This window comes from Rhinolophus ferrumequinum, chromosome 4, assembly GCF_004115265.2.
Source record: "Rhinolophus ferrumequinum isolate MPI-CBG mRhiFer1 chromosome 4, mRhiFer1_v1.p, whole genome shotgun sequence".
Taxonomy (NCBI): Eukaryota; Metazoa; Chordata; class Mammalia; order Chiroptera; family Rhinolophidae; genus Rhinolophus; species Rhinolophus ferrumequinum.
Window position 1 is genome coordinate 44,332,147 of NC_046287.1, and position 27,897 is coordinate 44,360,043.

The 27,897-nt window shown below is 39.6% G+C and overlaps 1 protein-coding gene across 1 annotated transcript in view; it reads right to left on the bottom strand.

Moving 5' to 3' along the window:
• Positions 1–9,720: 9,720 nt before the first annotated feature.
• Positions 9,721–27,897, bottom strand: part of SLC15A1 (solute carrier family 15 member 1) — a 44,964-nt gene continuing 26,787 nt past the window's right edge. The window contains exons 12-23 of the mRNA XM_033104730.1: positions 26,309–26,353; positions 26,103–26,135; positions 25,933–26,021; positions 24,647–24,728; positions 22,783–22,902; positions 21,315–21,464; positions 20,258–20,307; positions 13,647–13,754; positions 13,420–13,525; positions 12,782–12,922; positions 11,505–11,612; positions 9,721–10,540 (exon numbers count right to left, since the gene is read on the bottom strand). Coding sequence (XP_032960621.1) covers positions 10,355–10,540; positions 11,505–11,612; positions 12,782–12,922; positions 13,420–13,525; positions 13,647–13,754; positions 20,258–20,307; positions 21,315–21,464; positions 22,783–22,902; positions 24,647–24,728; positions 25,933–26,021; positions 26,103–26,135; positions 26,309–26,353 — 1,218 coding nt within the window. The 3' untranslated portion in view covers positions 9,721–10,354. The remainder of the gene's footprint in view (positions 10,541–11,504; positions 11,613–12,781; positions 12,923–13,419; positions 13,526–13,646; positions 13,755–20,257; positions 20,308–21,314; positions 21,465–22,782; positions 22,903–24,646; positions 24,729–25,932; positions 26,022–26,102; positions 26,136–26,308; positions 26,354–27,897) is intronic.

Consider the following 27,897-nt stretch of genomic DNA (forward strand, 5'->3'; position numbering starts at 1 on the left):
AGTTTTATTTTTTTAAGTATTTAAATCTTTGCTTCATTTGGAACTTATTCTGAATATATTATGTCATATGGAGCCAACTTAATTTTTTCCCAGATAACTACTTTATCTTCCTAACACCATTTGTGGAAAAGTCCATGTTTTCCCCAATGAATTGATATGGCGCATTTATCAAATTCTAATTCTCATAGAATTTGAGTCTATTTTGATCTTTATATTCCACTCCATTTGTTTGTCTTTTCCTGACCTGTGTTCCTTGTGTTAATTGTAGAGGTTGTATAATATGTTGTGTTATTTGTTGGGAGACAATTATCTTTGGGTTTCTTGCATTTTTGTACATCTTCTGAGCTGAAGATGCCTTTTTTCTGGGCTATCTATCTTTCAAGGATATGTGTGTATCGCAAACAGCCTCAGAAGAGAGAGACAGTGTCTCCTAGAAGCAAAGATGATGAAAGATGTGGGCTACCTAAACTCCCCCTTCATGCAACCAACCTGGCCCTCTTCTTGTCTCCTGAGGGATTAGGGCTTGGGGAACCCACACAGAGAAAGGTCGATAATGCTGACACTTTGGTTGTACCCAGTAGCTTGTACCTTCCACCAGCATCATGTGACGTGTCAGGATAACTTGTTAGCTTACGAGAAGGGTAAAATCTCTGACCCTTCCCAGTTCTTGACTTAATCTTGTCGGGTACTCCTTCCTCAATGCTCTTCTTGTTTAGAGTCTCTCTGGTATTCTTGCATATGTATTTGTCTATCTAAACCTGAGAATTAGTTAGTCTAGTTCCCAAAGTCAATCAAACAAACAAAAACTTGTGTTTTTATATGGAGTGTGTTCATTTCGCTGATCAATTCACGGAGAATCTACAACTTCATTGTGAAATGTTCCTCTTTTTTTATTCTCATGGTCAATATTATAATCCAGGTCTTATCAATTTACACTTGAACAACAGCTCTTCTTAAACTCAAGTCTTGGATTTTGTTTTAAATAAGTTGGGAGAAACCCTTTTAAACCTTAGGATGAAAAGCATAGTGGCCAAAACATGGCTTGTCACTTAATAGAACCTGGGCTTCATCTGTAAAATGGGTAATAACAAAGCATACCCTACAGGGTTGTCGTGAGGATGAAATGAGTTCACACGTGTGGGTCGGGCGTGGTAAAAGCTCAGTAATTGGCAGCAATTGTTATTATTATAATTACTTCTATTTTGTAACAGTGATCTTTCATCTCATTTGGTCAGGTATCCTAGCTCTAACCATTTTAATGTATGCAAATCTGTATGGCAAGGAAGCTTGGAAGGATTTTTAAAATATGGAAATATGATTTATTGGGCACTTATCCAACATGGATTCATTAATTTGACTAATGTGTTTGTGATCATCTATAAACAAAATCCTCTCCCTCAACTGTATCTTTTAATTGAAAAACATTTTGCATTCCTCATGGAGACCACTACTTCATCTTTTTTACAGTCTAATGAGAATGAAAGCCTTGCTGATTCAGGAAAGGGATAGCAACGGATGGTTTTGTCTGTATCAGAACTATTATGATAATTCTGAGGCCTCCATCCTTAGAAAGGTTGGTTCCATAGATGAAAATTGATAGAAGGCATAGCCATCTTAAGAGTTTTTAACTGGAGTTTGGTTATTTGTTTTATTCTAAGGCATATTTTTCTATTCTCATTATTTCATTTGGATATTAAAAGTCCTGTCTTTTACACCATAATAAAGTATCTGAATGATTTCCACGATCATATGCTGGCCTATTTATTTGTTTGTTTGTTTATTTATTGATTCATTTAAAGCCTAAATCTAAAATGCAAAGGAAGTCCCGAGTTGTTAAGAACAAGTCATGCAGCATAGTGACCTTTTACAGAGGCAGAAACAAAACTCAGGCAAGGCCAGGTGGGATTTGAGGCATGGTCTCCAAGCCCAAACACACCCCTCCCCACCGCCCCCAATTCTTATGGCTCCTTAAGATCCATTCTAACTGGAGAAACCAAGAAGCTAGTTAACATCAGCTGGTTAGCAGGCATTAAGAAAATCTGATCAACATATTTCTCCGGAAGAAATATGCTTTATGAGGAATTATGGAGATGAGCAGGAGAAAGGCTCTAAATGTCAAAGTCAGACCTGAAGAGAGCGCTTCTTTTAATCCTTTATTCCCCTCAGTATCCCTCCCCCTAGTCTTCTGGCACTTTAGCGTATCAGAAACTGCTGTAATCTGAAGAGTTCTGCATAAGTAGGCACACTGATGTGGCCAGGGTCCATATTGTCACTTTAATCGGTTCTCTCTTTTAGACACTTTATTTCTGAGAAAAAGCATCCACTCTATTGACTGGCTCTCCCAGAAGGTTGCAGCTGAAACCGCATTCCCTGCTTTTTTTCCCAGATATAGTTTCCATAGGCCCTTCTAGGTCCAATCCTCTCTCATCTCGACTCTGCTCTCTGCCCCAGGAGGATGGTCTATTGGAACTACAACAGGTACCTCGTTCTGGCTTCTAGTTGGGTTCAGCCAATGGAAGCAGGAGAAGGGAGGTCAGTCTTTATTCTCTTCCAGGTTGCCATGGGTTCGCTGCACACCTCCAAGGACCACAGCCGTCCCCTACAGCCTAGCTGTTCTCTCCAGGGTTTCTCATCCTCTAGAGTAGGAAGTTATAGAAGAATGCTATTTAAAGAAACAATCAAATGAAATAATTCAAAGAGTTCCCTCGGGAGAGGGAATTGGGTGGAGCAGGGAAAATGGAGGGCTGTTCTTTTTCAAAACAAGTCTTGTGGAGATCGTTGCCTTTTTAGCCTATGCATGGCTTGATTTGATAAAAAAATACACGATTTAGTGCAGAGTATTCAAAATGATGGACTGGGTTTGGACAAACATTTGATTCAGGTCAGTGTGGAGAGATTTCATGAACCCAAACCTCTAAGGAGAAGCTGACTCGGTACCTCACCTCCCTCTTGTAGCAATAAACTTGAGGTAGCAGGTGACCAGCCACTCTGCACACAATCTGGCCAAGCTAAGGGACTGTGATCTGAAAGCCTATAGCACTGCCACGTACTGTGCTTTGGGCACCTCACTGGGTGCTCTGAGAACAAAGAAGGGCCAGTGGAGCGCTGTTTCCTGTTTCTGCTGCCCACACCACATTGTTTAGGTCCACCATGCTTTGATATATATATTTTTTAACTGCAAGGAGATAGAAATTTCACAGACCACTCAAAAAGCTTCATAATGCACTTTAATTTCTACTAAGTGCCTCATCCAACTGATAATTTGATGTTTATCCACATGAATTTTAACCTTCAGCCTGAATGTGGGAAACATAAATATCAACATCTACACCTAAAGCCTTGCTGGGCCCAGGGCTGATGTTGCTGGCGCAGTGACTGGGAGAGTTGGGGGTGAGAAAAGAGGATGGTCAAAGAATGGTGCTTGCAGGATTCAGCGAACACCTAGATGGAGTTCCAGGAAGTGGAGGGAATGTTCTAATCTTTTGGTACCCTTCCAGGGTAGATGCGGGGACAGAGCCCCAGAGAGCAGTTTCCAGGCTCTCAGCCTCACGTGGAAAGGTGCTGGCTCGGGTGGTAGATGGCCATCAACTGTGACTAGTTGGCCATCAGCTGTAACCAGTTAGCCACTGGCCCCTGATATAACTGCCGTGGCTGAGCTAGTAAGAGCGGACTGCAGCTAGCAAGTGGGTTGGTGGGTTGCTTGGCAGAGAAGCGGACGGCAGGTTGCGGATTGTGTGGCTCCTGCTTCCTTTGTCTCCAGCCCAGCCGCCAGCGAGAATATAGTGGTTTGACTCTCCTACCCATGGCTCCGTTGGTGTTCCTTTTTGGCCTCACCATATCCTGCATTCTTGTGCGGGGAGCGGGACCAGGAACCCCGCATGACAGCAGAGATGGGAGCTTGATTTGGGCCACAAGGGAATCTCATGATGCTTTATTTTGTAACAAAATGTGGCCCAAGCAGGGCATTTATATATGTAATATTCAAAGTTCCTCTGTGTGGAGGTTCTAATATGTCAAAGGAAAGGCATAGTGGCCTTGGCTGGCATACCTTGCTTGAGAAAATGATAGAAAAGTTACACATTTCTGTGCCAGGGGTCCCAGGCACCATCGAAGCCTCCTTAGGAGACCCCCAAAACATTTTTTTCCCAGATCAAAGTCAACGTGTTTGCTCAATTAAATAAACATTCTTATTTCCATAGAGTCCTTCAGCAGGTCACATGATGATGTAGACAGAACAAGGGAGCGAAGGCCCAGGAGGAAAAGGCCCAGGATGTGAGAGACATTTTGCAGTTTACGGAGATGTTACCACCAGCTTCCCATTACACTGGTTATTAACATTACGGCAGACGCCCAAAGCTCGCCTTGGAGAAGTTCCTACCTAAGCTTTGTATTCTGAAAAATATGCAAGAATGAAAACATGCCTGTATTTTAGCTATATTACCATGCTCATTACGCCAGTCACCATAGCTTCTTGTGACTCATGATGCTTTAGGAACTGCATTTTCCCCAGTAAAGATTCATTTAGATTGACGGGAGACAGAAGTTCCAACTTAAAGTTCAGAGTTTTAAATAGCTCTCCTCGTTTCCATGCACTTAACTAGAGCTAACGTTGCATTCTAGAAAAGGCACATATTATCATTAATCATGGTGTTTGCATCAAGTGTTAATTGTGCTTTCACACACGATATTGAATTCTGTGCTTTTGAACCTTTGTTGAGTATTAGAATCCCTGGGAGCCTTTAGGAAAAACCAGCACGTCCAGGTTGCCACCCTGGAGTTCTGATTTCAGTCATTTAGGGTGGGGCCCAGGTGTTGGACTTAGAGCTCCTCAGATGATTTTAATGAGAAGCTAGCAGTGAGAACCACTGTAATGACAGCTTCTCAACACACATAGGACAAAACCCAAGGTCCCCATCATGAGCCACAGGCTTTGTACGATTAACCTGAGTCACCTGTCCCTCGTCCCTTGCTCACCACACTCCAGACACAGGAGCCTCTTTGCCATTCGCAAACACACCAACCAAATTCTCATGTCAGGGAATTTGCCATTCTTAGGACCCCTTCTGGAATGTTCTTCCCCTAGGCATTTGCCTGTCTTGCTCCCTTACTCCATTCAGGTCTCTGCTCAAATGTCATCTCCTCAGAGAAGCCCTCGTTGGACATCCCATCTAAAATACCAGCCTGCACCACTCTGTCCTTTTACTCCGTTTATTTTTGCTTGACAGCACTTGAAGCACAGAGCATCAACACCTGGTATTATATGTTTATCAGTTTATCTGGGATACATCAATGCCTGGCTTAATAAGTGTTTTTGAACGAATAAAGAGTGGATGAGGGTAGATGTAAAATAAAGCAAACCCTGGTATGGAGCAAGTACTTGATAAATGTTTCTGTTCCAACGCACAAAAAGCCAGTTGCTGTCACATGCTGCCTTGTGACATACTGAGGAACAGCGACCCCTGCTGGAATTTGTATATGAGTCCCAGAGAGAATAAAAGTCCACTAATGCCAGTGGCAAGAATGAAACTTATATAAATACTCAGTATCCGATGAGGCCTTCTGATGTGCATTCATGAAAACTTCCTAATAAGATAATTCTACATTTACAAAAGCCTTTGATTGTCACATTTCCCCAAGCGTGTTCTCTTCTGCCATCTTGTGGCCAAGATGGGGAACTTCCATACAGTTTGCAACGACGTCACTTAGTCAAAAGGAAAATCCGGGGCTACTGAACTTGCCTAGAGCCATTTTCGCAAACCAGCGGTGGTCATTTGACCAAGCCCTGGCGCTACCCAGCTTCTTGGGCTTCCATTTTTCAGAAACATGAAACAATCGAGGTGACTGCCTCGTTTGGTGGCTTCTGCCGGAGGGACAGCTGAGAGAAGCGCCTGAGGGCCACCTCCCCAGAGCCCAGCTGTGCCTGAACTTTGTCCTCCCATTCTGACACAGGCCCCATTATTAACCAGTCACAACTAGACCCTGATGATTTGGTCTGGACACTTATAAATACTTGTGAACTCCATGAGGGAGGGCTTTATCTATTTTGTACCCCGGTATATAAAACCACATTTAGCACAGAACACGTTACTAAATAGTTGTTGAAGGAATGAGATAATAATTGCTAGCACTTATAGAGCACTTTCTACATGCCATGCACTTTTCCGACATCAGCTCACAAATTAGGTTGACCAATAGGTCCTGGTTTGCCCAGGACTACCCAGGGAATTCGCTCAGTTCCTGACAAATGGGGACAGTTGGTACCTGTTTTTGTCAGCTCAGGCTGCCATAACAATATACCACACACTGGAGGGCTTAAACAACACAACAGAAATTAATTTTCTTACAGTTCTGGAGGCTAGAAGTCCAAGATCAAGATGTCATCAGTGTTGGTTTCTGGTGAGAGCTCTCTTCCTGGCTTGTAGACTGATGCCCTTCTCACGGAGGGGAGAGGGGCGCTCTCCTTTCCTCTTCTTTTAAGGGCAGTAATTCCATCCTGAGGGCTTACTCCCTCCTGGGATGCCTGCTGTAGGTCCTTAATTCTTATTGAAAACACCTGGGTTGTGACTTTTCGTAGCTGAGTGAGACATACAGGCATACCTTATTTTATTGTGCTTCATAGATGTTGCAGTTTTTACAAATTGAAGGTAAGACCCTCCACCAGCAAAAAGATTACAACTTGCTTTATTGTAACACATGCTTTATTGCAGTGGCCTGAGACCAAACTCACAATACCTCCGAGGTGTGCCTGTACTAAATATTCTTTCCAGGCTTGTAAATCAAACCATGGACCCCAAGTTAAGACTCATGACTTAACTGAAGTTTAGTCCCTGGAGGTTGGTCTTACGAAGACCAAAATCCAGGCTGACCAGCAGGGGGCAGCAGAGAACGTCATCTCTGTCCAAAGGTACAGCTTAGGGAAGGGCTCTTGGCAACTGCAGAGCTGGGGGGACCTGTCAAACAGAGTTTTGTGACAGACGGCCCGTACCTCCCTCCTGTCTCTTTCCTGTGGTAATGGGGGAGCTCTTTATAAAACGGAAGCTGTTAAGGGAAACACACTCCTCTGTGGAATGGGAATAATGATAGTAATCTATGTTATAGGGCTGTTGCAAGGATTACACGCTTGTAAACTTCATGCAATAGACTGCTTAACATGCTGTCTGCACATATTCAGTGTCCAATAAATGTTCACGACTATTGTTTGTCATAAAAAAATGAGGCTTCAAAACATTTCCAGAATACACGACAAAATCTATGGCTACAATGGTCAATAAAAATCAAACTTGAACACACATTTAATAAAATAACTTTACAAAGTCTAAGGTAGATTGCAAAATAAATATTTCACTACCCTGAAATAAATAAAGGACATCTACTATATATAAATGTGGAAACAAAACAAAAATAGTTTGATATGAAAAAGATTCATATATACATTATAAACAAACACTTCTCAAAATAGTCTGGCTGTTTGGTAGAAGCAATGAAGTCCTGCTATTTCCAAAGAAAGCATTTCCATTACCCCCAACCCATGCTGAATTGTACTTTAATAGTCAGCCAGTCTTTAATGTCAGAGTACTATCTTGGTTATATACCGATCAGTCCAGAACTTAGAGAAAGGCGTAATACACAAAAAAATGAGGGCCGAGGGAAGGGCAAAAGACCAGAGGTTGTTGGCCTGGTCACATGCATCCCTTCTGTCACCCCTGCCCCATGACAATTGTCATTGTCTAATGTCTCGCCTCTAGAACACCCATGTTGGCACCCATCAGTCTTGATTATGTTTGGAAGAAGTGGTCAAATAATAGCCAGAGGGAAGATAGCTCTGAATATTTAACACCGATGAGCAAAGTGCCCCCGTTCTCCTCTGCACCCTCGTCACATCATTTAAAGGCCAATGAAAATTATGTAGAAGTCCTTTCTGACCATATGCAAAGGAATCTAGTGTTAACATCAGAGTCCATAGAGGGGTGGGCTTTCATTCAAATATTTGGAAGTCTGTTGTATGCCAGACGCCATCAAACAAAAATTTTTAAGATCTCAAAATGTCTAGCATTCTCTGTTTTGTAGAAGAAAATGAGATCTAAAAAGTCCCGAGTGGCCCCAAGTTACCCAGAGGCTGTAGGAGGAAGTAAGATTAGAATATCTTTTTTTTTTTTTTTTTTTTAAAGATTTTATTGGGGAAGGGGAACAGGACTTTATTGGGGAACAGTGTGCACTTCCAGGACTTTTTCCAAGTCAAATTGTTGTCCTTTCAATCTTAGTTGTGGAGGGCACAGCTCAGCTCCAGGTCCAAGTTGCCATTGCTAGTTGCAGGGGGCACAGCTGAAACCGGCAACCTTGTGGTTGAGAGCCCACTGGCCCATGTGGGAATCGAACCAGCAGCCTTCGGAGTTAGGAGACATGGATCTCTAACCGCCTGAGCCAACTGGGCCGGCCCTAGAATATCTTTTGAGGACTTAAGATTAGTTCCCTTTCGGTTATTCACAAAGGAGGGTAATGAAAACTGAGTGCTCATCACTGTAACTATTGATTTCCCCCATCAAAGGCAGAAAGTAGAAGTTAGAAGGAAGAAATGATCAGAGAGGTGAAATTATATAGCTAGTCGTTCACACTAGAGTTTATTAATTAGGCTCATTCAAACCTTATCGAATTTCAGTTCTTTGCCTCTTCCATCTCACTCCTCATAGTCCAAGAGGTTGAAAACATGTATTTGACACGTAGAGGACTACCAGGTCCTGGAGAGTGAACGTAGAACAGGGTACGCACAGAGCTTTCAGTCAAGGGAAAGCTTGATAGTTAGGAGACACCGAGGGATGTGTGACGGGAGAGAGCTGAGGAGAAACAGCCCAATGTGGGCGGATGGGGACAGGGAAACTCTTGGAGGAAGTGGCCTGAATCCTGAAAATGACTGAGGACTGAGCCAGGTGAACGGGGTGGGTGAGCAATGGGTAGAAAATAAATGTCTCAGGACCTGATTTTTCTTTTGCTTTTGACCTGAAAGTGAGAACTTGATGCATTCCAAGAACTAGAAAAACTCAATGTGGGTTGGATCAGAGTGAACAGAGAGAAAAAAGGTATGTCCAGAGAAACAAGGCCTCAGAAGCCCCAGTGAAGAAATGAGCACTTGATCCTGAAAGTGGAGAAGGTCTTTGGCAAGGTTTGATCATCACATTTACATTTCTCACTTTAGACTTTGAATCCTCCCTTTCACTGAGGAGCTTGTGCATGAAGCGTCTTAGAGGTCCAACCTGGGCCTTTCTCCTAATCCAGAAACTGGTTCCAATATTCAGAGTTGTACACAAGTTTGTGTAATAACAGTTGCTTGTTTTTATAGGAATACCAAAGTAGATTCATTCTGGGAATGGTTAAATGATAAATATAGGATGAATTAGGCATTAAGTGTTTGTAAAGGTTTGGAAGAATTTTTATTCAAGCAGAAAAATGCTTGTGAGCATCAAGAAAAACATTTTGAGATGGTATATAAATATACACACAGAAAGATCCTAGTAATAAAAAAGAAGTGTAGATATATATACTACACCTGGGGAAAATAGGACCAGAAAGAAACAAAACTTGATATTTCACGTTCCTAGAATTTATTATATGTGGGGTTTCTTTTCTTCATGCTTTTATCAACTTCTGATGAAATTTTAGTAAGTGTGCACAGATTAAATAACCAGGAAACATGTTAAGGCTTTCTCACCCTACTCAAAGACACACAGACACTTATTCTTAAGAATGGGGATTTATTTCATATTATTAAAACTCCAAAAATCATTACTGGCTTTTACCGGAGTGGTCTTTTGAGTTACACATAATTTAAAAAGAGGTAGGGACTGGGAAAACAAAACAAAAAACAAAAAGTAAAGTTATTAGCTAATACTAGCTGGTACTTATTATATGCCATCTGAAAGCCTATAAATTCACTTTCACATTGTCTCCTGCCTTGTTTAACATTGTTTTCACAGTGTTAGAAGGCAAACAATCTGGAACTTTGTCAACTTTTCAAAAATTGTTAGTCCAAAATAACTTCATTTGTGTGGTAGGAAAGGAGTTAAACACAGGTATGCTCTCAGTGTTGTAAATGTGTGTGTGTGTGTGTGTGTGTGTGTGTATGTGTGTGTGTGCATGCATGCACACTTTAAATAAGACTTCCTTTAAAAAAAGATTTCTTCCAGAGTTTTAAGTTGCTCCTAAGCCACCACTGACAGTTGCTTAGAAAATCGTTTTCTTGGTGTGGTTCACATTTCTGGAGTCTTTCCCATCGGGGGCCATCCAACAGTGTCCTGCCCCCTGGGGACAGAAGTCAGGGCATGTCCTGGGCCCAGTCCATCCTCCACTTGCATGCTGACATTCACATCTGTGTCTGTGAGACGGGATCCAGTTTGCAATATGGGTTTTCCGTGTTCTTTTTCTTCTCATCGTCATCAAACTGAGCTTCAATCTCTGCTGGATTGACATAGGTATAGAATCGAGCCATGATGGCAAAGATGATGCAGACAACCAGCAGCAATGCAGCAAACAGAATGTACTCGGCCCACTTTGAAGGAATTGGAGTTGGAGCAAGAAAGAAACAAAAACGATACCGGTTATACTAGTAGATCTAGCACGTGTGTTTTCTTGCTGTGTCCAGTTGGACGGTGCTTTGAAAATAAATTGTTATAGAAAATTGCTAGGTTCCTGCCCTAGATATAGAATGGTCAGTTATGGCCACAACAAATACAGGAGGGCCAGCTTTCCTCGAATGCTCAAATATAAAGATAACATTTTTCTAATAGCACTGGAATGTAGAAACACAAGACTTTGGGAAGATGAGAGAACATTTCCGAAAAACCCGTCTTAAGGCATGTAGCTGGCCCCTGAAAGCATGGGTCCCAGGAAAACACCAGGCAGTGGTCTTGAAAGAAGAAGACTGTGCTGGGCCCCCATGTTATCCCTTTGCAGTCCCTTGAGGTCATGAGCACACAGCATTAGTACATGCCCTGAGGGGACCCCGTAGGGCAAGTGATGAAATTGATGGGATGGGGTAACGGACAACTCCCTTATCAGATAGATATACTCGAGTGCTGAAGGAGAGAGTTTAAGTATCATAAAAAGCCCCTACTTTATTTTAACTGGAAAAATTACAACACCCTTTAGAATGACTTTAAGTTTAGGTATTACTGGCATGACAGCTTCTGGAAAACACGTGTGGTTTGGTGCCATTAAGTTGCCTTCACGGAGGCTAGGAGAGATCGTTGCTTTGCTGGTAAGCCACATTACGGGATATGGATATTAACCCAACCCGGTTATTTGGGTTGTCTGCTCCCAACGGTAAAACACCCAGTGGAAATAAGAAGAACCAGCAAATACTGGACCACACGACCATTTGGTAGCTACCCTGTTTGGCTGGTCTGGCAGTTTTATTCAGCTACTCGCTGAGATGACCATGGATGTGTAGATGGCTGGGGAAGGTCATCATGATGACCACTAACGAGTAAGATGCTCTCCTTTTCCTCCCGTACCTGTTCACTGAACTGGCCTGCTCCCGCCACGATGAGCACGATGATGTTCCCAACTGCCACTGTCAACAGCCATCCCGCTTGAAGCACTGACTTCATGTTGGAAGGCGCCTGAGGAAGCAATGCAGAGAGAGTCCCAATCTAGATCTCAGCCTTAGCAGGCGGATACAACTCACGGATGCCTTTCCTTAAGCAGTTTACCCTAAAAATGTACACTAAAAGTCAGGCTGGTTTAGATGTAACAGGGATAATCGCTTGGACAGCAAGATACCCCAAATGCTCAAGTTGCAAGAACACACAAGGAGCCCTTGTGTTACATTCTTCACATCCTTGCAAAGCTGCCATCCGACACGGACAAATCTACAGATGAACAGACTCTATTTCTACAGAGGCGTTTCCCAGCAAAGCCATCCAGCATGATACCATCTTCCCTCCGTGCGGAGGCTGCTCTCTGAGCTGTGAGCTCGCTCTTCTGTGAGCTTCCCTGCCAGCTCACCAAAACCCCTCTTCAAACTCTTGTCACCTGTGTTAGTTATAGTCACCTCCTTCATTACAGTGTGAGGTCACCACAGAAAGGGATTATCCAGTTCATATTTACAACCTTTACTGCAAAAGTTGGAGGTACTAGATAATGTGGGCATGCAAAAACTATAATTGTAGTTTTAATTCAATCATTCGTAAATTAAGATCTAAGTCATGTATCCGCAAAATTTGCCTCATTGATATAATATACACAAAAGCAATCATATGTGTGTGTGTGTGTGTGTGTATGTATACATATATATATACATATACATATATATATATACACACACACACATATTCTTTTACCTTTTGAAAGCCAGGCCTTTATCAGTGTGTTTACTGGGAGCTACAGAGAGACCTCAACTGAGCTTTCAAGATAACGAGGACAAAGACTTGGAAATGAGCACTGTAGGTACCATTTGGTGGCTTCAGAAAGCAGAGTCTACTGGCTATCGTGACCCTGGTAACAGTCATTCATACAGTTTTTCCTACTTAGGACTACAAACCTCTGTGTATGACTGTGGGAATACAAACACATATGATATTAGCACTCACAAAGCTAAATAGTAATTTTCTTAGTCAATACAGACAAGACTTGGGGATCTCAAAAACCTTGATTGGTGGGAAATGCCATAATGCTTTCTAGAATTATTTTAAACTATAAATACATGACCACCCCAGACATACATGAAGTCCCAGAAGCATTTTGAAAGGCAGGGTATAGGGAAGGGTGGTGAAAACAATGAACACGAAACCTGGGAATATGAGAACTCCAATCCTGTAACAGAGAAAACTACTTCGCCACAGGTCATGAGGAAATACTGTGGGATTTGCAGAGCCATGTTAATCGTGTTGGGTGAAATATCTTCAAACATCTTCGGTTCAGGGCAGTCATCCTAAACGAATAAGGCCAAAAATTAAACTCAAGATTGCTTCTAAAAGAAAAGTTGCTCAAACAGGCAACTTGAGTTTGGACTTTTAGGGTTGTGTCAAGTACACATTTGCAATGTAAGTACACAACTCTGCTTTTTATACTTCTGATGAGATGGCCCTCGTGGGAGTTGAAAATATGTTCACTAGTGTTTTCCTCTTCAATAAGAGAGTAGATTGTTAGTCAGGTTTGTTTAAAATATCACCATCTCTTTAAACTACAAGTGTCAGATACAGGTCAACATGAACTTTTAGTAAGAATAAGTCAGCCCGTTCAATTTTCATCGAACGGTGAACTTAAGTCAATGGTAAGTTAAAGAACTGGTGGTGAATTTTAAGCCCATTTAAAATACAGATGCTAATACTACTCTAGTCAAATCATTACTACATCCTAAGTGTGTGTGAAGACTCAGATCAAGAAAGTTGGAGTAGAACTTCTGATATAATGGAATGAGTTACTGACCTTCCTACTGATTACAAAGGTATATGCACTACCGAATCCAAAGTCTGATTCAAAAGATTTATTACACTTTTCTGGAATCTCTGCTGAGATTAGTGTGAAGTATTTTCTATGAAAAAAAGAATAATACAGGTTAACATTCTTGGTATTAAATGCTTCAATGTATTGTTTAAAGAAAAAGACTTGAAATCCTTGAAATTTGGAACAAAGGGTCCAGTATAGGTACTTACGAGCCAGAAGGTAAAAACTGATATTCGCTGGCATTGTAATTGGTGACATTTGCATAAATTTTATCATCCACTGTGACGTTGAAGCTCTCGTACAAAGCATTTACAAATCTGAAACAGAAAACCATGTACTTTGTGTTTGGACTATGAAATGATTTGTTTGAGGTCACAGTTATGTACACCTGAAATTGATCTATGCTCCCTATCAGAAGGAATTTAAGATGTTCACAGAATATTTTTAGAGTAAAAGCAGAAAGTAAGCAATTATCTCCTTACTCACTCACTCATGAGAACACATCTAAAATAATTTTTCATTTTTTTAACACAGTTAAATGCCAGGAACTGTTCTAAGTACTTTGTAACTAGGAACTTGAATTTCAATGATGTTTTGGATATCAAGCATGGACTGAAATAGGTGACGATCCCTTTCCCTTCAAAAAGGCAGCCATGCCTTTGTGTTCCGTGCTTCAGAAGCTTTAGAGCTAAAGTGGTGAAGGACCCAAAGCAGAAGTTGCTGAGAACCTAAAAGACAGCTTCCAATGGGGGTTTCTTTTGGGGAGTTGGGAAGGGAAGCCCATTTATTTCCCTTACATCTAAAGAGGAGTCTGAGGAAGGGAGGGGCTCAAAAAGATGGAGAGGAAGAAGTGGGCCAGTCCAGCAATCAGAAACAGTTTGGGGAACCCTGCTCAGGGAGTGGAACCGGTGCCTGCAGGTGACAGTGACTGGCACCCCGCTGGAATACAGGTAGAAATGGAACACCCAATAAGACGGGCGCACACTCCCACGATTTCAGTCTCTACAAAGGGCCCTGTGCCCAAGCTTCACGTGGAACCAGCTGAGCTGTGTGGCGGATGATTAGAGATCCCTTCTTTGAGTGTTCCTGGCTAGAGAAGACCCTGACACTCTTATGCTGTCCCAGGGAGGAGAAGGGTGCTGCCCAAAATAAGACCAGTTGATTTTTCCTACCAGATAGGTGACTGCAGGTTTACAGCAGACTATCCAATTTAGAGAATGGGAAGAAATAATAGTGTACACCCAAGTACAGTAAAGAATAATTTAACTTCTACATCCCTAAAATATGTAGACAAGTTAACATTGTGGCAACAAGTAATATTGGTCAGATTCTAGGGACTGGGAGAACACTTCAGTGAATTCAACTCAGGTCCTGACACCCTTAGGCATTCGACTTGGTGTAGTATGATAGGTAATTAATATAGAAAACTGAACCAGATATGAGTTGACAGGAGCCCAATAGGTAGAATTAGGCTCCAAATTACAAAAGCTACTTTTATCAACGATTGAGATGAACCATTCAAAGAAATAGTGGGTAGGAAGTCCTACCTTGGGTCCCAACTATATAAGATTTTGAATAAATTCTACCCTAAGATTAGAGTACTATTACCTGCCTGACATATGTCTCAGACTGGTACAAGATACCAAAAAGAATGAAAATAATCTGAAACAATGCAACATCACATGTATCAGATGCACACATAGAAAACAGTGACGCATAAGCAGCAAACACACTCTGCTTTGAAGGGTGAGGAGAGCAGAGATCCAAGGTCTACTGTGCTCTAACGGTTTTGATCAGGCACAGTCCTGGAGTCCCAGGAAGGCTCAAGTTAGCACAGGCCTCTTAGGAGGACTGAGAGCTAAGGCTACAAAGTGATTATGGAATGAGATATGGAGAATGGGAACCAGCTGAGAAAACGACGAGATGGGACCAGTTCTTTAAAGAATAACCAACGGGCTGAGAGTCGTTCCTTCTAATTTTTTTTAAAAAATGGCTTTGTGAGATAAATTCACGTACCACCAAATTCATCCATTTAAAGTGTACAATTCAGTGGCTTTAGTATGCCCACAGGGTTGTGCAACCATCACAATAATCTAATTCTCATCCCTCCAAAGAGAAACTCAATACCCATTAGCAGTGACTCTCCGTGCCCCGTGGCCCCAGTCCTTGGAAACCATGAAGCTGCTCTCTGTCTCTGTGGATTTGCCCGGCATTTCATGTAAACGGAATCCTATAGCATAGGGTCTTTCATGTCTGGCGTCTTTCACTTAGCATAATGTTTTTAAAGTGCATTCATGTAATAGCATCTATCAGTAGGCACTGCAGTCCTTGTCATGGCTGAATAATATTCCATTGTAGGGGTAGACCCTACTTTGTTTATCAGTTGATGAGCATTTGAGTTGTTTCCACGTTTTGTCTATTTTGGATAACGCTGCCATGAACATTCATCTACAAGTTTTTGGGTAGACACACGTTTCCATACCTTTTGGGTATATACCTAGGAGTGAAATTGCTGGATCATAAGGTAACTCTATGTTTAACATTTTGAGGAATAGTTTTTCAAAATGGCTGCATGATTTTACATTTCCACCAGCAGTTTATAAGGATTCTAATTTATCCACATCCTCACCAACACTTATTATTGTCTGTTTGTTTTAAAATTAGAGCCTAGTGAGTGTGACGTAGTATCTCATTGTGGTTTTGATTTGTATTAGATCATAGTCATCCCTAATGACTAATGATATTGAGAACCCTTTCCTGTGCTTTTTGGTCATTTGTGTATTTTCTTTGGAAAAATGTCAATCGAAATACTTTGCCCCTTTAAAAAAACTGGGTTATGTGTCCTTTTATTACTGATTTGTAAGAATTCTTTATATATTCAGAATGTAAATCTCTTATCAGATATATGATTTGCAAATATTTTCTCTCATTCAGTGAGCTCTCTTTTCACTTTCCTGATGATGTCACTTGTAGCACAAAAGTTTTCAATTTTGATGAAGCCCAAGTTACTATTATTTTCTTTTGTTGCTTGTGCTTTTGGTCTCATATCTAAGAAACCATTGCCTAACCCAACGTCTCAAAGATTTACTCCTATTTTTCTTCTACAAATTCTATTGTTTTTGTTATAGTAGGTCTATGATCCATTAAGTTTTGTGTACGGTACCAGGTAGAGAAGGTCTAACTTTAGTCTTTTGCATGCGGATTTCCAGTTGTTCCAGCAACATTTGTTAAAACCTTCACAATTTTTTGAATGAAGGTTTCTTTTTGAATTTACTTATGACCAATTATGCCTCACCATCACTTCCTCCTTCAAGTATCATTCTCAGTATCACAGTCATGGAAACCAGGATTGAAATAAACTGAACTTACAACCAGGCCTCTGCATACATTTCTTCAAATCTTAAATTGAGATTTTTTTTTTATAAACTCATGAAGCATACAATCACATTATCTACACTAATGATTTCTGTACCCATAATGAATAAAAATATTCAGTAAAATATTGTTTTTTGCTTTTCTCACCCTTTTTATATTTCTTTTTTGTGTTACTTATCATGCACATATTCATTTGGTACAATAGTTTATATATAATTTATAAAGGCTACCATATTTATAATGGGTGCGTGCCCAAAATGTTTTTATTGAATGTGATAAAAAGTCTAAAGACCACTGTCCTAGAGAAACTTCTCACATGTGGCAAAAGAAACATATATAAATGTGGATTGTAGCATTGTTTGGAAAAAATGAGAATAACCTAAGTTTCCTTGAATACAGAAATGGATAAATAAATAGTGGTATATCCATGCAATGGAATATTATAAGGTGGTTTAAGTGCACGAGTAAGGGGTATATATGTCAATATGGCTAAATGTTAAAATAATATTTTATATTATTATTTATATTATTGTAAAATGACATATACACAGGACAATAACATATTGTTTAAAAACATGCTCAAAATTATTTATAGATACAAATGTATGTAATAATATATAATGTTAAAAATGCATGAGAAAGATTAATATCAAATTCTTGATCAAGGCCTTTTGAATCTTTTGAGACACGCTTTTGCTTGGGCCAGCTCCTAACTTTTCGGAGTTTACTTTCTCTTCTAATAAACTGCTCTTTCACCACTTTAAAAAAAAAAATTCTTGATCAATTTTTGATTGAAGTACTGCACCTTATTTAAAAGACTCTATTTAGGGTAGTTTATTTAAGTCTTCCAACTTACTGATACCACATAATTAAAAGGATGCCATTTTGCCTAAAATTCTGTGTACTCTTTCTTTAATTCATATATTACTTATAAATTTGACGTCCTGAAATTCTTGAAGTTGTTCTATTTATCAGTTAGTTTCTGACTAGTTGTTCAGAACTTGTCTTTTTTTAATGGGTTGTCTCCTGGACATTACTGAAATAATAAAGCCTTGGATCTTTTAAGGATTTGGTGTTGCAATTAAAAGAAAAAAGTTTCTGGTATATCTTTTACTTCATGGGTGGGTTGGTGGGGTAGTGTTGCTGATTTCATGGGTACTTCTTTCCCAAGATCTCAACAAAAACAATAAAAAAAATGAAGCTTTAACAGTGTCAGAACAAGAAAGGATACCACAATTTAAACTGTCCATTTCCAAAGAAACCAAAACAATGAATTCTGAGGCACAAAAGAATAATCTGAGGCACAAAGGAAATCCCAGAAGCTCTTCCAGCTCAGAAACAACTACAAAGATCAGAAAAGGGCCAGGTGACCATTATCAGAGTATTTCCTTCCAGATCTGCTAGGGCAGTTGTGTTACATGCATGTGTGTGGGAGAGAGGAACAATCCAGAAGACACAAAAGAAGATGTTATGGACTGAATTGTGTCCTCACCCCCTAACTTTACATGTTGAAATCCAAACCCTCAGTACTTCAGAATGTGACTGTTTTTGGAGATAGGATATTTTAAGAAATAAAATAAGGTCCTTAGGGTGAACCTTAATCCATTTGGTATTGTCAAATAAAAAAAAATATTATAGCCATCCAACAGGTGTGTCATGAAATGCACTGTGGTTTTAATTTATATTTCCTTAATGGCCAATGGGGTTGAACCTCTTTTCATGTCTTTATTTGCCATTTGTATGTCTTCTTCAGTGAAGTGTCCATTAAAATCTTTTGCTCTATTTTTTTTAAACTGGGTTATTTTCTAATTATTGAGTTTTGAGAGTAATTATATATTCTGGATACAAATTCTTTGTAATATATGTGATTTGTAAATATTTTCTACCAGTATGTAGCTTATCCTTTCATTCTCTTAACAGTGAGATTTACAGAACAAACGTTTTTAGTTTTTAGTTTGGACGAAATCTAAGTTATCAATATTTTCAAACACATATATGACTTTTTTTTTTTTTACCATATATATCCACTATATATGTATATAGTGCACAATGGAATATTATTCAGCCACAAAAAAAGAAGGTAATCCTGCCATTGTGACAATATGGCTAGAGGGCATTATGCTAAGTGAAATAAGCTGGACAGAGAAAGACAGGTACCGTATGTTATCAATGTGGAATCTAAAAAAATAGTTGAACTCATAGAAATAGAGTGGTTGTCATGGACTGGGGGGGTTGGGATGGGAGGGAAATGGCGAGATGTTGATTAAAGGGTGTAAACTTTCCGTGCTAAGATGAATAAATTCTAAGGATCTAGTGTACAACATGGTGAAATCTGCTAAGAGATTAGATCTTAAACATTCTTATCACAAAAAAGGTAACTGTGAGAATATAGATTAATTTGATTGTGGCAAATTTATTAATTTGATTGTGGTAAATACCTCACAATGTATATATATAGTAAACCATCATATTGTACACGTGAAATATATACAACTTAATTTGTCAATTATAACTTAATAAAACTGGAAAAAACATAAACAAAATAATAATAATGGTATGATTTTGATAAGAATTGCACTAAACCCATAGATCAATTTGGGGAGAATTTACATCTTTACCATGTTAAATTCTCCAATTAATGAACCCAGCATATCTCTCCATTTATTTAGTTCTTTATTGATTTCTTTCATAAGCCTTTTGTAGTTTCAACTCGCAAATCCTGTGTATGTTTTATTAGACTTATAACTAATATTTCATCTATTTTGGGAGCTATTGTAAATGCTATTTAAAGTTTCAATTTCCAATCATTCATTCCCAGTGTATAGAAATATGTTGTTTGTTTTATAATGGCCTTGTGTCTTATGCCCTTTCTAAACTCACTTGATTCTATCAGCTTTTTTGTAAGGTCCTTGGGACAGTCTATGCAGATAATTGTGTCATCTGTGAATAGACATAGTTTTATTTCTTCCTTTTCAATCTAGATACTTTTACTTCTTTTTCTGGTCTCATTGCACTGGCATCTAGAAGGATGTTGAATAGGAGTATAGAGAATAGACAATCTTACCTTGCTCCTAATCTTATGGGGAGACCACTTCAAATTTCAACATTAAGTATAAAGGAAGCTTGAGTTTTCTTTGATGTCCCTTTTCAGAGTAAGAAAGTTCCCTTCGATCACTAGTTTATTGAGAGTTTTCCTCATAAATGGATACTGAATTTATCAAATGCGTTTTCCTGCATCATTGATATGATAATATAGATTTTACTCTTTAGTTTCAGATAATGGATTATGGCTGATTGATTTTTTTGAATATTGAACCAGCCTTAGCTTCTTGGGATAAACCCGATACTCTTATTTTATATCCTTGTTACAGCTGGACTTTACTATGGGCATGCATTACTTACATAAGAAGCTGATATAACTTTATTTTTAAAGAAATATACATACCTGATTCCATTTTGCCCTTTTTTTGGCTTCTGGTTAAGGTCATCCTTTACCTGAGATAGAAAACATTTTCAAATCTAATCCTTTAGAATATGTTTAGATTACCATTTCATCCTTTGAGAAGCAGAATGATGTTGGCATTTATCCTAGGAACTAAGGGCATAATGATTACATTGGCTGGGCTCAATGCTTCAACCTTGTTTTTAAGTTAACATGAGCCTTTACAATTTTTGATGCCTGCTTTCCAGTGGTTCCACAGAACATCGATCTCCAAGAATTTAGAACAAGCCATTCAACAGCTCCCTAATTAAACACATGACTCAGAAATCTTAATTCTATATTGCAGTTCTACAGAAGCTCACTTAAATTTACTTTACAAAATACCCACAACTCCTTTATTTAGTTCAACTATACCTTCAAGCTTCTTTATATGCTGAATGGCATATCTAAACACCTATATTTTGGCATGAAATATTTTATATGTATGTGTATTGCTTTATTGGATATATTCACTATATTTTTTTTTTCAGAAACCACTCTCATTTTCCAATCACTAAGTGAAAAAATTTAAAAATACAATTAAAGATATAGTCTAAAATTTATCTCAAAAAGTCACTGAGAATGCACATATGCATTCTGTGTGAGTTGTGTATACACACACACACACACACACTCTATGCTCAAAAGTTCTTTTTAATATTAACCCTAATATTAAATATTTAATAATAGTAAAAATAAAATTAATCCACCAGTCAAATTTTTATTGGAAGTCAAATGACTTGTGTCCTTGAAGAAGGAAGAAATCAAGGATCATCTAAAGTAACACGACATAGGGGTAAAACAAAGTCACACCACTAAAACACCATGTGTCCATCATCACAAACAGTAAAGAGTCAGCTATCTGGGTGGTGAACACACAGTGTGATTTATGGATGATGTGATACAGAATTGCACAACTGAAATCTATGTAATTCTACTAACAATTGTCACCCCAATAAATTAAAAATAAATTAAAAAAAAAAAAAAAAAAAGAGTCAGCTATAGGTGTACAGTTACTTACCACTCGGTAATTGTTGGGAGCCCACACTAGAAGGGTATGGCGATGGCCCTGCTCAAACTTATGCATTACTGGACTGACTAATGGTGATTCAGTAGAAGAAATGTTTATACTTGTCAGTTTGTCCACGTCAAAAGTGAAAAATTCATCTGTCTATAATGGGGGAAAAGGAGTCATGTTAATACCATGGAGTCTTCTTCTGAACTCTGTAATTAAACACTGTCGTGGCATGGTATTTGACATTACCAGTGCAAGTTCATACACAACAAAAAATGCCTTGGGGAGCTGGCACTGGTTTATCTCAGCTCTCCACCCGCCCTGTGGACTCTGTCATGAAGTTGTTTAGTATTACCACAGGAATTATACTTTCCACCCAGCATTTTACTTCTATTTTGTTTTATGAAGATAAATGCTATGGAAATCATTTCTATCACTGGGCAAAGAACAGTTTCGGGGAAAAGCAACAGCCCTGGAGATAATCAATACTGGGCTGTCCCAAGCATCAAGAGTCAAACCTTCTTGTTTTTCAAGATTATTAGTTTGACAAGATCTAAGGTAGTGGTTCTCAACAGTGCCTAACAGGAAAGAGACCAGTTCAATCAAAATCTGTGTGGTTGATATTGAATGTCAGCTATAATTTAATATATACATATATATACATATATATAGTCACAGGATATGGAGTACAGCATAGGGAACAGAGTCAATGGAATTGTAACAGCTATATACAATGTCAGAGGGGTAGTAGATTGGGGGAGGGGTTTATCACTTTGTGAGGGGTGCAAATGTCTAACTATTACATTGTTTTATACACCTGAAACTAACTAAATAAAATAAAACAAATTGGTAATTGAAAAAAAATCTGTGGGGTTGGGACCCAGGTATCACGATTTTCAAAGCTCTCCAGGTGATTCCAATATGGACTCAAGGTTGAGAATCTCTAATCCAGACCAATGACTATCCATATTAGGGTTTTTCCAACCTCAGCACTATTGACATTTGGGGTCAGATAATTCTTTGTTGTGGGAGTTGTTTGTCAGCATCCCTAGCTTCTACATAGGAGATGCCAATAGCACACTCCCAGTTGTCACAAAGAAAAACGTCTCCAGAGATTGTCCAATGTCTCTTAGTGGGGCAAAACTGCCCCAAGGAGAGAACCGCTGACCCAGATCTTGCTATTTAAAGTGTGGTTCAATGCACCAGCAGTATCATCACCTGAGAGCGTGTTAAAAACGCAGCGTGTCAGACCTACTGTTCAAGAGTCTTCACTTTAATAAACTACCCAGACAATTCATGTGCACATTAAAGTTTGAGGTGCGCTGGTCTAGAGTGAAGCCAAAAGATCAAGATACTGAGACGTTTCATCACTGGGTTACCTTGGAATTCATAAAAGGACCAAAACTATCAGCTTCTATAAATCCTATTACAACTCAGGTCAGAAGATGAAAAGAAAGTCGCATCTCCTACTTACTCCAGATATTTGGTCAAGTGTCACCATCTTTTCGGGAAAAGATATATGCATGCTATCGTTTCCTATATTCAGTACTTTAATTTGGACTTCGTTTCCTTTGGGGAAGACTGGAAGAGTTTTCTGAGCAAAATAAAAGATAATCGGCAGTGAGGTCTTCAGTTTGCATTGAAGATAATCTAGCCAGGGCATGAGAGTCATTTTCCCCCCAGCCATGGAAAGTTGTGCTGGCTGAATCATACCAAACACCTCCCACAAAGCCTCCAATCACTTACTTCATGGCACCCACAGAAAAGGATGTTTGTGCAGAACACGGAAGTAACCAGAAAGAGGCTGCTCTTGGTTGTACCTTGGATCTACCTACCTCCAGGTCAAGGGATGCCAGATTATAAAGTCTAACACCCAAGGCGGGTCAGAGTAACCATAGCCTAAATGAACGCTTATTTTACCGTGGCACCTGAGATCTACTCTCCCAGGATGTCTCCCCTGTAAATCTGGAAGCCCAGACCTTAGCCCTGGAGAGGGTGCTCCAAATATCCTTTCACAAATGCTGCATGCCCTCCCGCCTCTACATCTATGCTCAGGGTTTCTGCCTTTTCCCTTTACAAGGCCCTCTCTCAAATCCCAGTGTCACTGAAGCAATCTATTTCTATTGTAGCCCCACAATTCGTTTTCCACAAAACTAGCTATGCTCAAGACAAAGTGAGTACACCCACGCTCATGGTAGCATTATTCACAAAAGCCAAGAGGTGAGACGACCCAAGTGTATGTCAACAGATGAATGGATAAACAAAATGTGCTATACACATAACAACAGAATATTATTCAGCCTTAAAAGGAAAGGGAATTCTGACACATGCTACAACATGGATGACCCTTGAGGACACTATAGTAAGTGAAATCAGTCAGTCACAAAAGGACACATACAGTATGATTCCACTTAAGGTGGTATCTAGAGCAGTCAAATGCATAGAGACAGAAAGTAGGATGGCGGTTAGCAGGGGCTGGGGGAAAGGAGGAGTGGGGAGTTGTTGAATGGACATAAGGTTTCAGTTTGGGAAGATGAAAAGCATTCTGAAGATTGAGTGCACAACAATGTGAATGTACTTACCACGACTAAACTGTATGCTTAGAAATAGTGCAGATGGTACATTTTGTGCTATGTATATTTTACCAAAAAATTTTAATTCAAAATTAAAAAATAGAAATTAAAAAAGAAAAGGCGGGAGGAAGGGAGAGAGAGAGAGAGAGAGAGAGAGAGAGAGAGACAAAGAGAGACAGAGACCTTTTACCTCGTATCTTACATACTACATAATGCCCTGTTTCTAGGACCTGATCTCAGAATAAGGACTTTAGAGTCTAGTTTAGCCCAATTTTGGGTCCAATAGACATGTGAATTAGCATAGGAATTAACCATTATTAGAAACATTAGAATACAAAAGGGAAGACTGTCATCAAAAAGACAATTTACACATTTTTGAAATAATTTGTGAGTGCTGAACTTCTTTTAACTAGATATTTTGGGAGTTTATGCAAAAGGACAAGTTTCATAAACTTCTCTCCCATTATAAAAACTGCATTATAAATGGAAGCTCCTGATGTAACTGCCATCTGGTTTTTCTCCTAATTAAGTGCAGCCTTTTGATCCTATTCCTAGCTGCGTCCTTTGCAGTGGTAAGACCCCACAGTGCACGTTGTCAGAAAGGGACTGTTTTGCCCCTATGGTACATTGTCCATAGCTTCAGGCCTTAGTTATCAGCAAAGACCCTGTCCTGCCCTAATCCTCTTGGTCCTGGAGAAAGAAGACTTCTGAACACCCCACCTGAGCCACCAGGAATGGCCACTGGAGAATCAGAGTGGAACTCACATCAATTTCCACCTGCACGATTGCAGCCACCACAAAAGCCATGGAAGCCAGGAACATTCCAACTGTCATCTTCTTCAAGGAGCTGATGAGACAAGCAAGAAAGTGACTCTCAGCTTCATACAAACAAGCTAATAATAAGCCTCCAAAGGAAGCACTCCTCTCCCTGCTCCCCCCAAACAAAACTAATTTACCCCCCCGCCCCAAGACACATGAGATTGAAAGCATCTCTTCATCTCTTATTCATGACCAAGGCTGGGCAGGATAAATGTAATACAGCTTCTTATTTGCATGTTTACATTTAATTTCTAGAAACTATAATTTGAGCGATACTTTGGATTACAGCTAACATTTCAGTCATCTACATTATGGGAGAGAAAGGTATGTTCCTCTACCCTTCTAGGTTCTTTTTGCTGGTCTGTTAAATTGACATGAGATAGATTAACAAGAGAAAGTAGCCAAATTTTATTACATAAATATGTATAGGAGCCCCACAATCATTCGAGGTTCAGAGACAGAAAGGGAAAGTGGGGGATATATGGTATCCTGAGGCAAACAATGAGGTAAGATGCCTGGGGGCTTAACAGGGAGGAGGGCAGTTCGCAGAATGATAAGAGCAGGTGTTTAGTAAGTTAGATGTTTGCCTTGCCATATGGATAGGTCATAAAAAGTTATTTCTGGTGATAACTCATTATGGGCCAGGCCCCAAATTTCAATTCTTTGAGGGAGAGGTAAAAGTGTCTCGTGAGCTTGCAGGGTCTCAACTGCCTTCAGCTCAAGGCCCCCAACTTGGATTCTTCTAGATAGTTAAGGAAAGGGCAGAAGTTTCTCCTGAGCCCGCAGGATCTCAATTGCCTTCAGCTCAAGGCCCAATTTAGATTCTTTTAGGTAGTTAAAGGAGGGACAGACATTTCTCGTGAGTCCGCAGGGTCTTGTTGGCCTTCAGCTCAAAATACTCTGCATGCCAAAGTGACACATCTTACAGGAGCCTGTTCTGAACAGCCTTCAACATCTATCAGAGAGCCTTAATTAGATGCTCTTTCAGGCTGCCATTAATAGCACTTCTTTTTTAAGGGCAAGTTTTCAGAAACATCGGCACTCAGACATTTAATTCAAATATAGTTCTTTAAAAGCCCCATCACATAGGTGGTGTTGTGGGAGGGGAGACAGACATTGTTTCCACGAGGCCTGGAAGCTGAGGGAGTGCAGCGTACTGCAAAGCCCGAGGCCTGTTCCAACCTCACCCCAACCCCAACCCCAACTCCAACCCCAACCCGTCGGTCACCTACGTGAAATTGAAACCACATTTTGCAATCAGAGGATACACCACAGCATCAACGATAGGGACCATGATGACGATCAAGATGGCGTTCACAGTCTGCAGATGGAGTGGAGATGAACTGTTATTGTCTCAAAGGTGACTTTGATCTCTGAAAGCAACGTAAATATTTTCTCTTACCTGCATCTGATCCGGCTGAATTTCAATAACTCCCTAAAACAAACAGGGGGACAAAAGTCTCATTGATAAGTTCCCAGAGAAGACATACTGGGGGTTGGGCGGGGGGGGGGGGAATGTCATGACAGAGAAGGAGAAAAGGGGCAAAGGGACTAAAACAAAGGAATAGTAACCAAGGGAGGTAAAAAATCTTAATGTCTCAAACTTACAATTTTCCCATTCATCGTTGTTGCTTGCAGTGTCCACCTTGAGCCCTTACAAAATGAGTAAGTTCATTGTATCATTTGGGAACATGGGTTTTAAACATTTAACAAGTCAAGTTGAGTTTTTTTTCAGATTAGGAATGAGGTCTGAAATGTTACAGGATTTAACATTTTTTTTCAACATCAACTTCGTCTTCTATCTCCATTGTAATACTGGGTAAGAAGACACAACCTGTACTTCTGCTTTCCAAGTTAACACAATATGTGGTACTCCCATCCCTCCCGAAGAATCTTCGAAGCACGGCTCTTAGATAAAACTATCCTTAGGAAAGACAAAAAGGCATTTCTGAGGCTTGTTGGGAAGAATGACATCACCTGCAAGGTGCAAAGCAGTTTCACACTGAGAATATTCAGTAGTTACTGGTATCATAATTTCAAGACCATTAGTATTGCTAAGAGCCATTTTTGACAGCCTAGGCAGTCCTAAAATGTGATTCCATGAAGAGAGGTGAGGATTTAAGACTGGGCAGCCTTGTTACATTCAACCTATTTTATAGGAAAAGATGACTCAGGACTGTACAAGTACATATGCTTACTTAGATGGAGGACTAAAGATGTAAATGTTTCCACACAATCTATCAACTCCACCAGGAGGACAACATAGAAAGTCAGGAAATATGCCATTGTTTGAGTTCTTAATATATACCAGTCCCTGATTACTTTATATATGTTCTCTATTTTTGATCCTCACAGCCTTGCCGTGGGTTGTTACCATGTCAGAAGTCATACAGCTGAAAGGTGATGAGGATATTTCTAGTGCAAATCCAACTCCAATGTAAAGGTTCCTATTCCACATGCAAAACTGCCTCTCTGGTCCTTAAGATGCTGGTCTAAATTCCATACTTACATATAAGGAGATTAATGCATATACATGCAACTTTTTTCCAAGAAACGGTTTACCCTTATAATAATCCTTCCTGCATAACAAAATCATGCACGTTTATAAATGTTTTTAAAACTCCAGTTTCTAAAAGAAACAGTATCTTATTACTTTGGCTACTGAGCATCTTGCATTGAGTTGTCTAACCTTGTATTGAAAAATTCCTGGGCACACATCTTATAGCTGTGGGAAAAAGAAAGAGCAGGGTGACATGGCAATGATTGGGGTTCTCGTTCCCTGCTCTAAGGACTTCAGGGGAGTCATTTACTATCCCTGGATGGTACTTCTAGATCAAAAATTCCATTTTAGATTGGAAGATATCAAGTTCCTCTCAGTTTAAACATTCTGTGGATCCCATAAAAGACAACACATCTTTTTACCATGATGTAGCAGTAGAAAATCTCTTCTTTACCACTTTTGATCCACAAGAGTCCTGGACACTTTGATCAAATCTTTCCTGTCTCCTTTACTTGACCACACCTAATTTCTTCATTGTTTTGCAACAGAAATGTGGATAGAACTATCTAGGGTTGTTTTTTGTTCTTTTTTTTTTTTTTTTAAAGAAAGTTAATGTAATCTAATAATGATCATATAAATGAATAAAAAAGAAACTAGAAGAGAACACTTTGAGGAGCTAGATACTAACTGTGGCTTG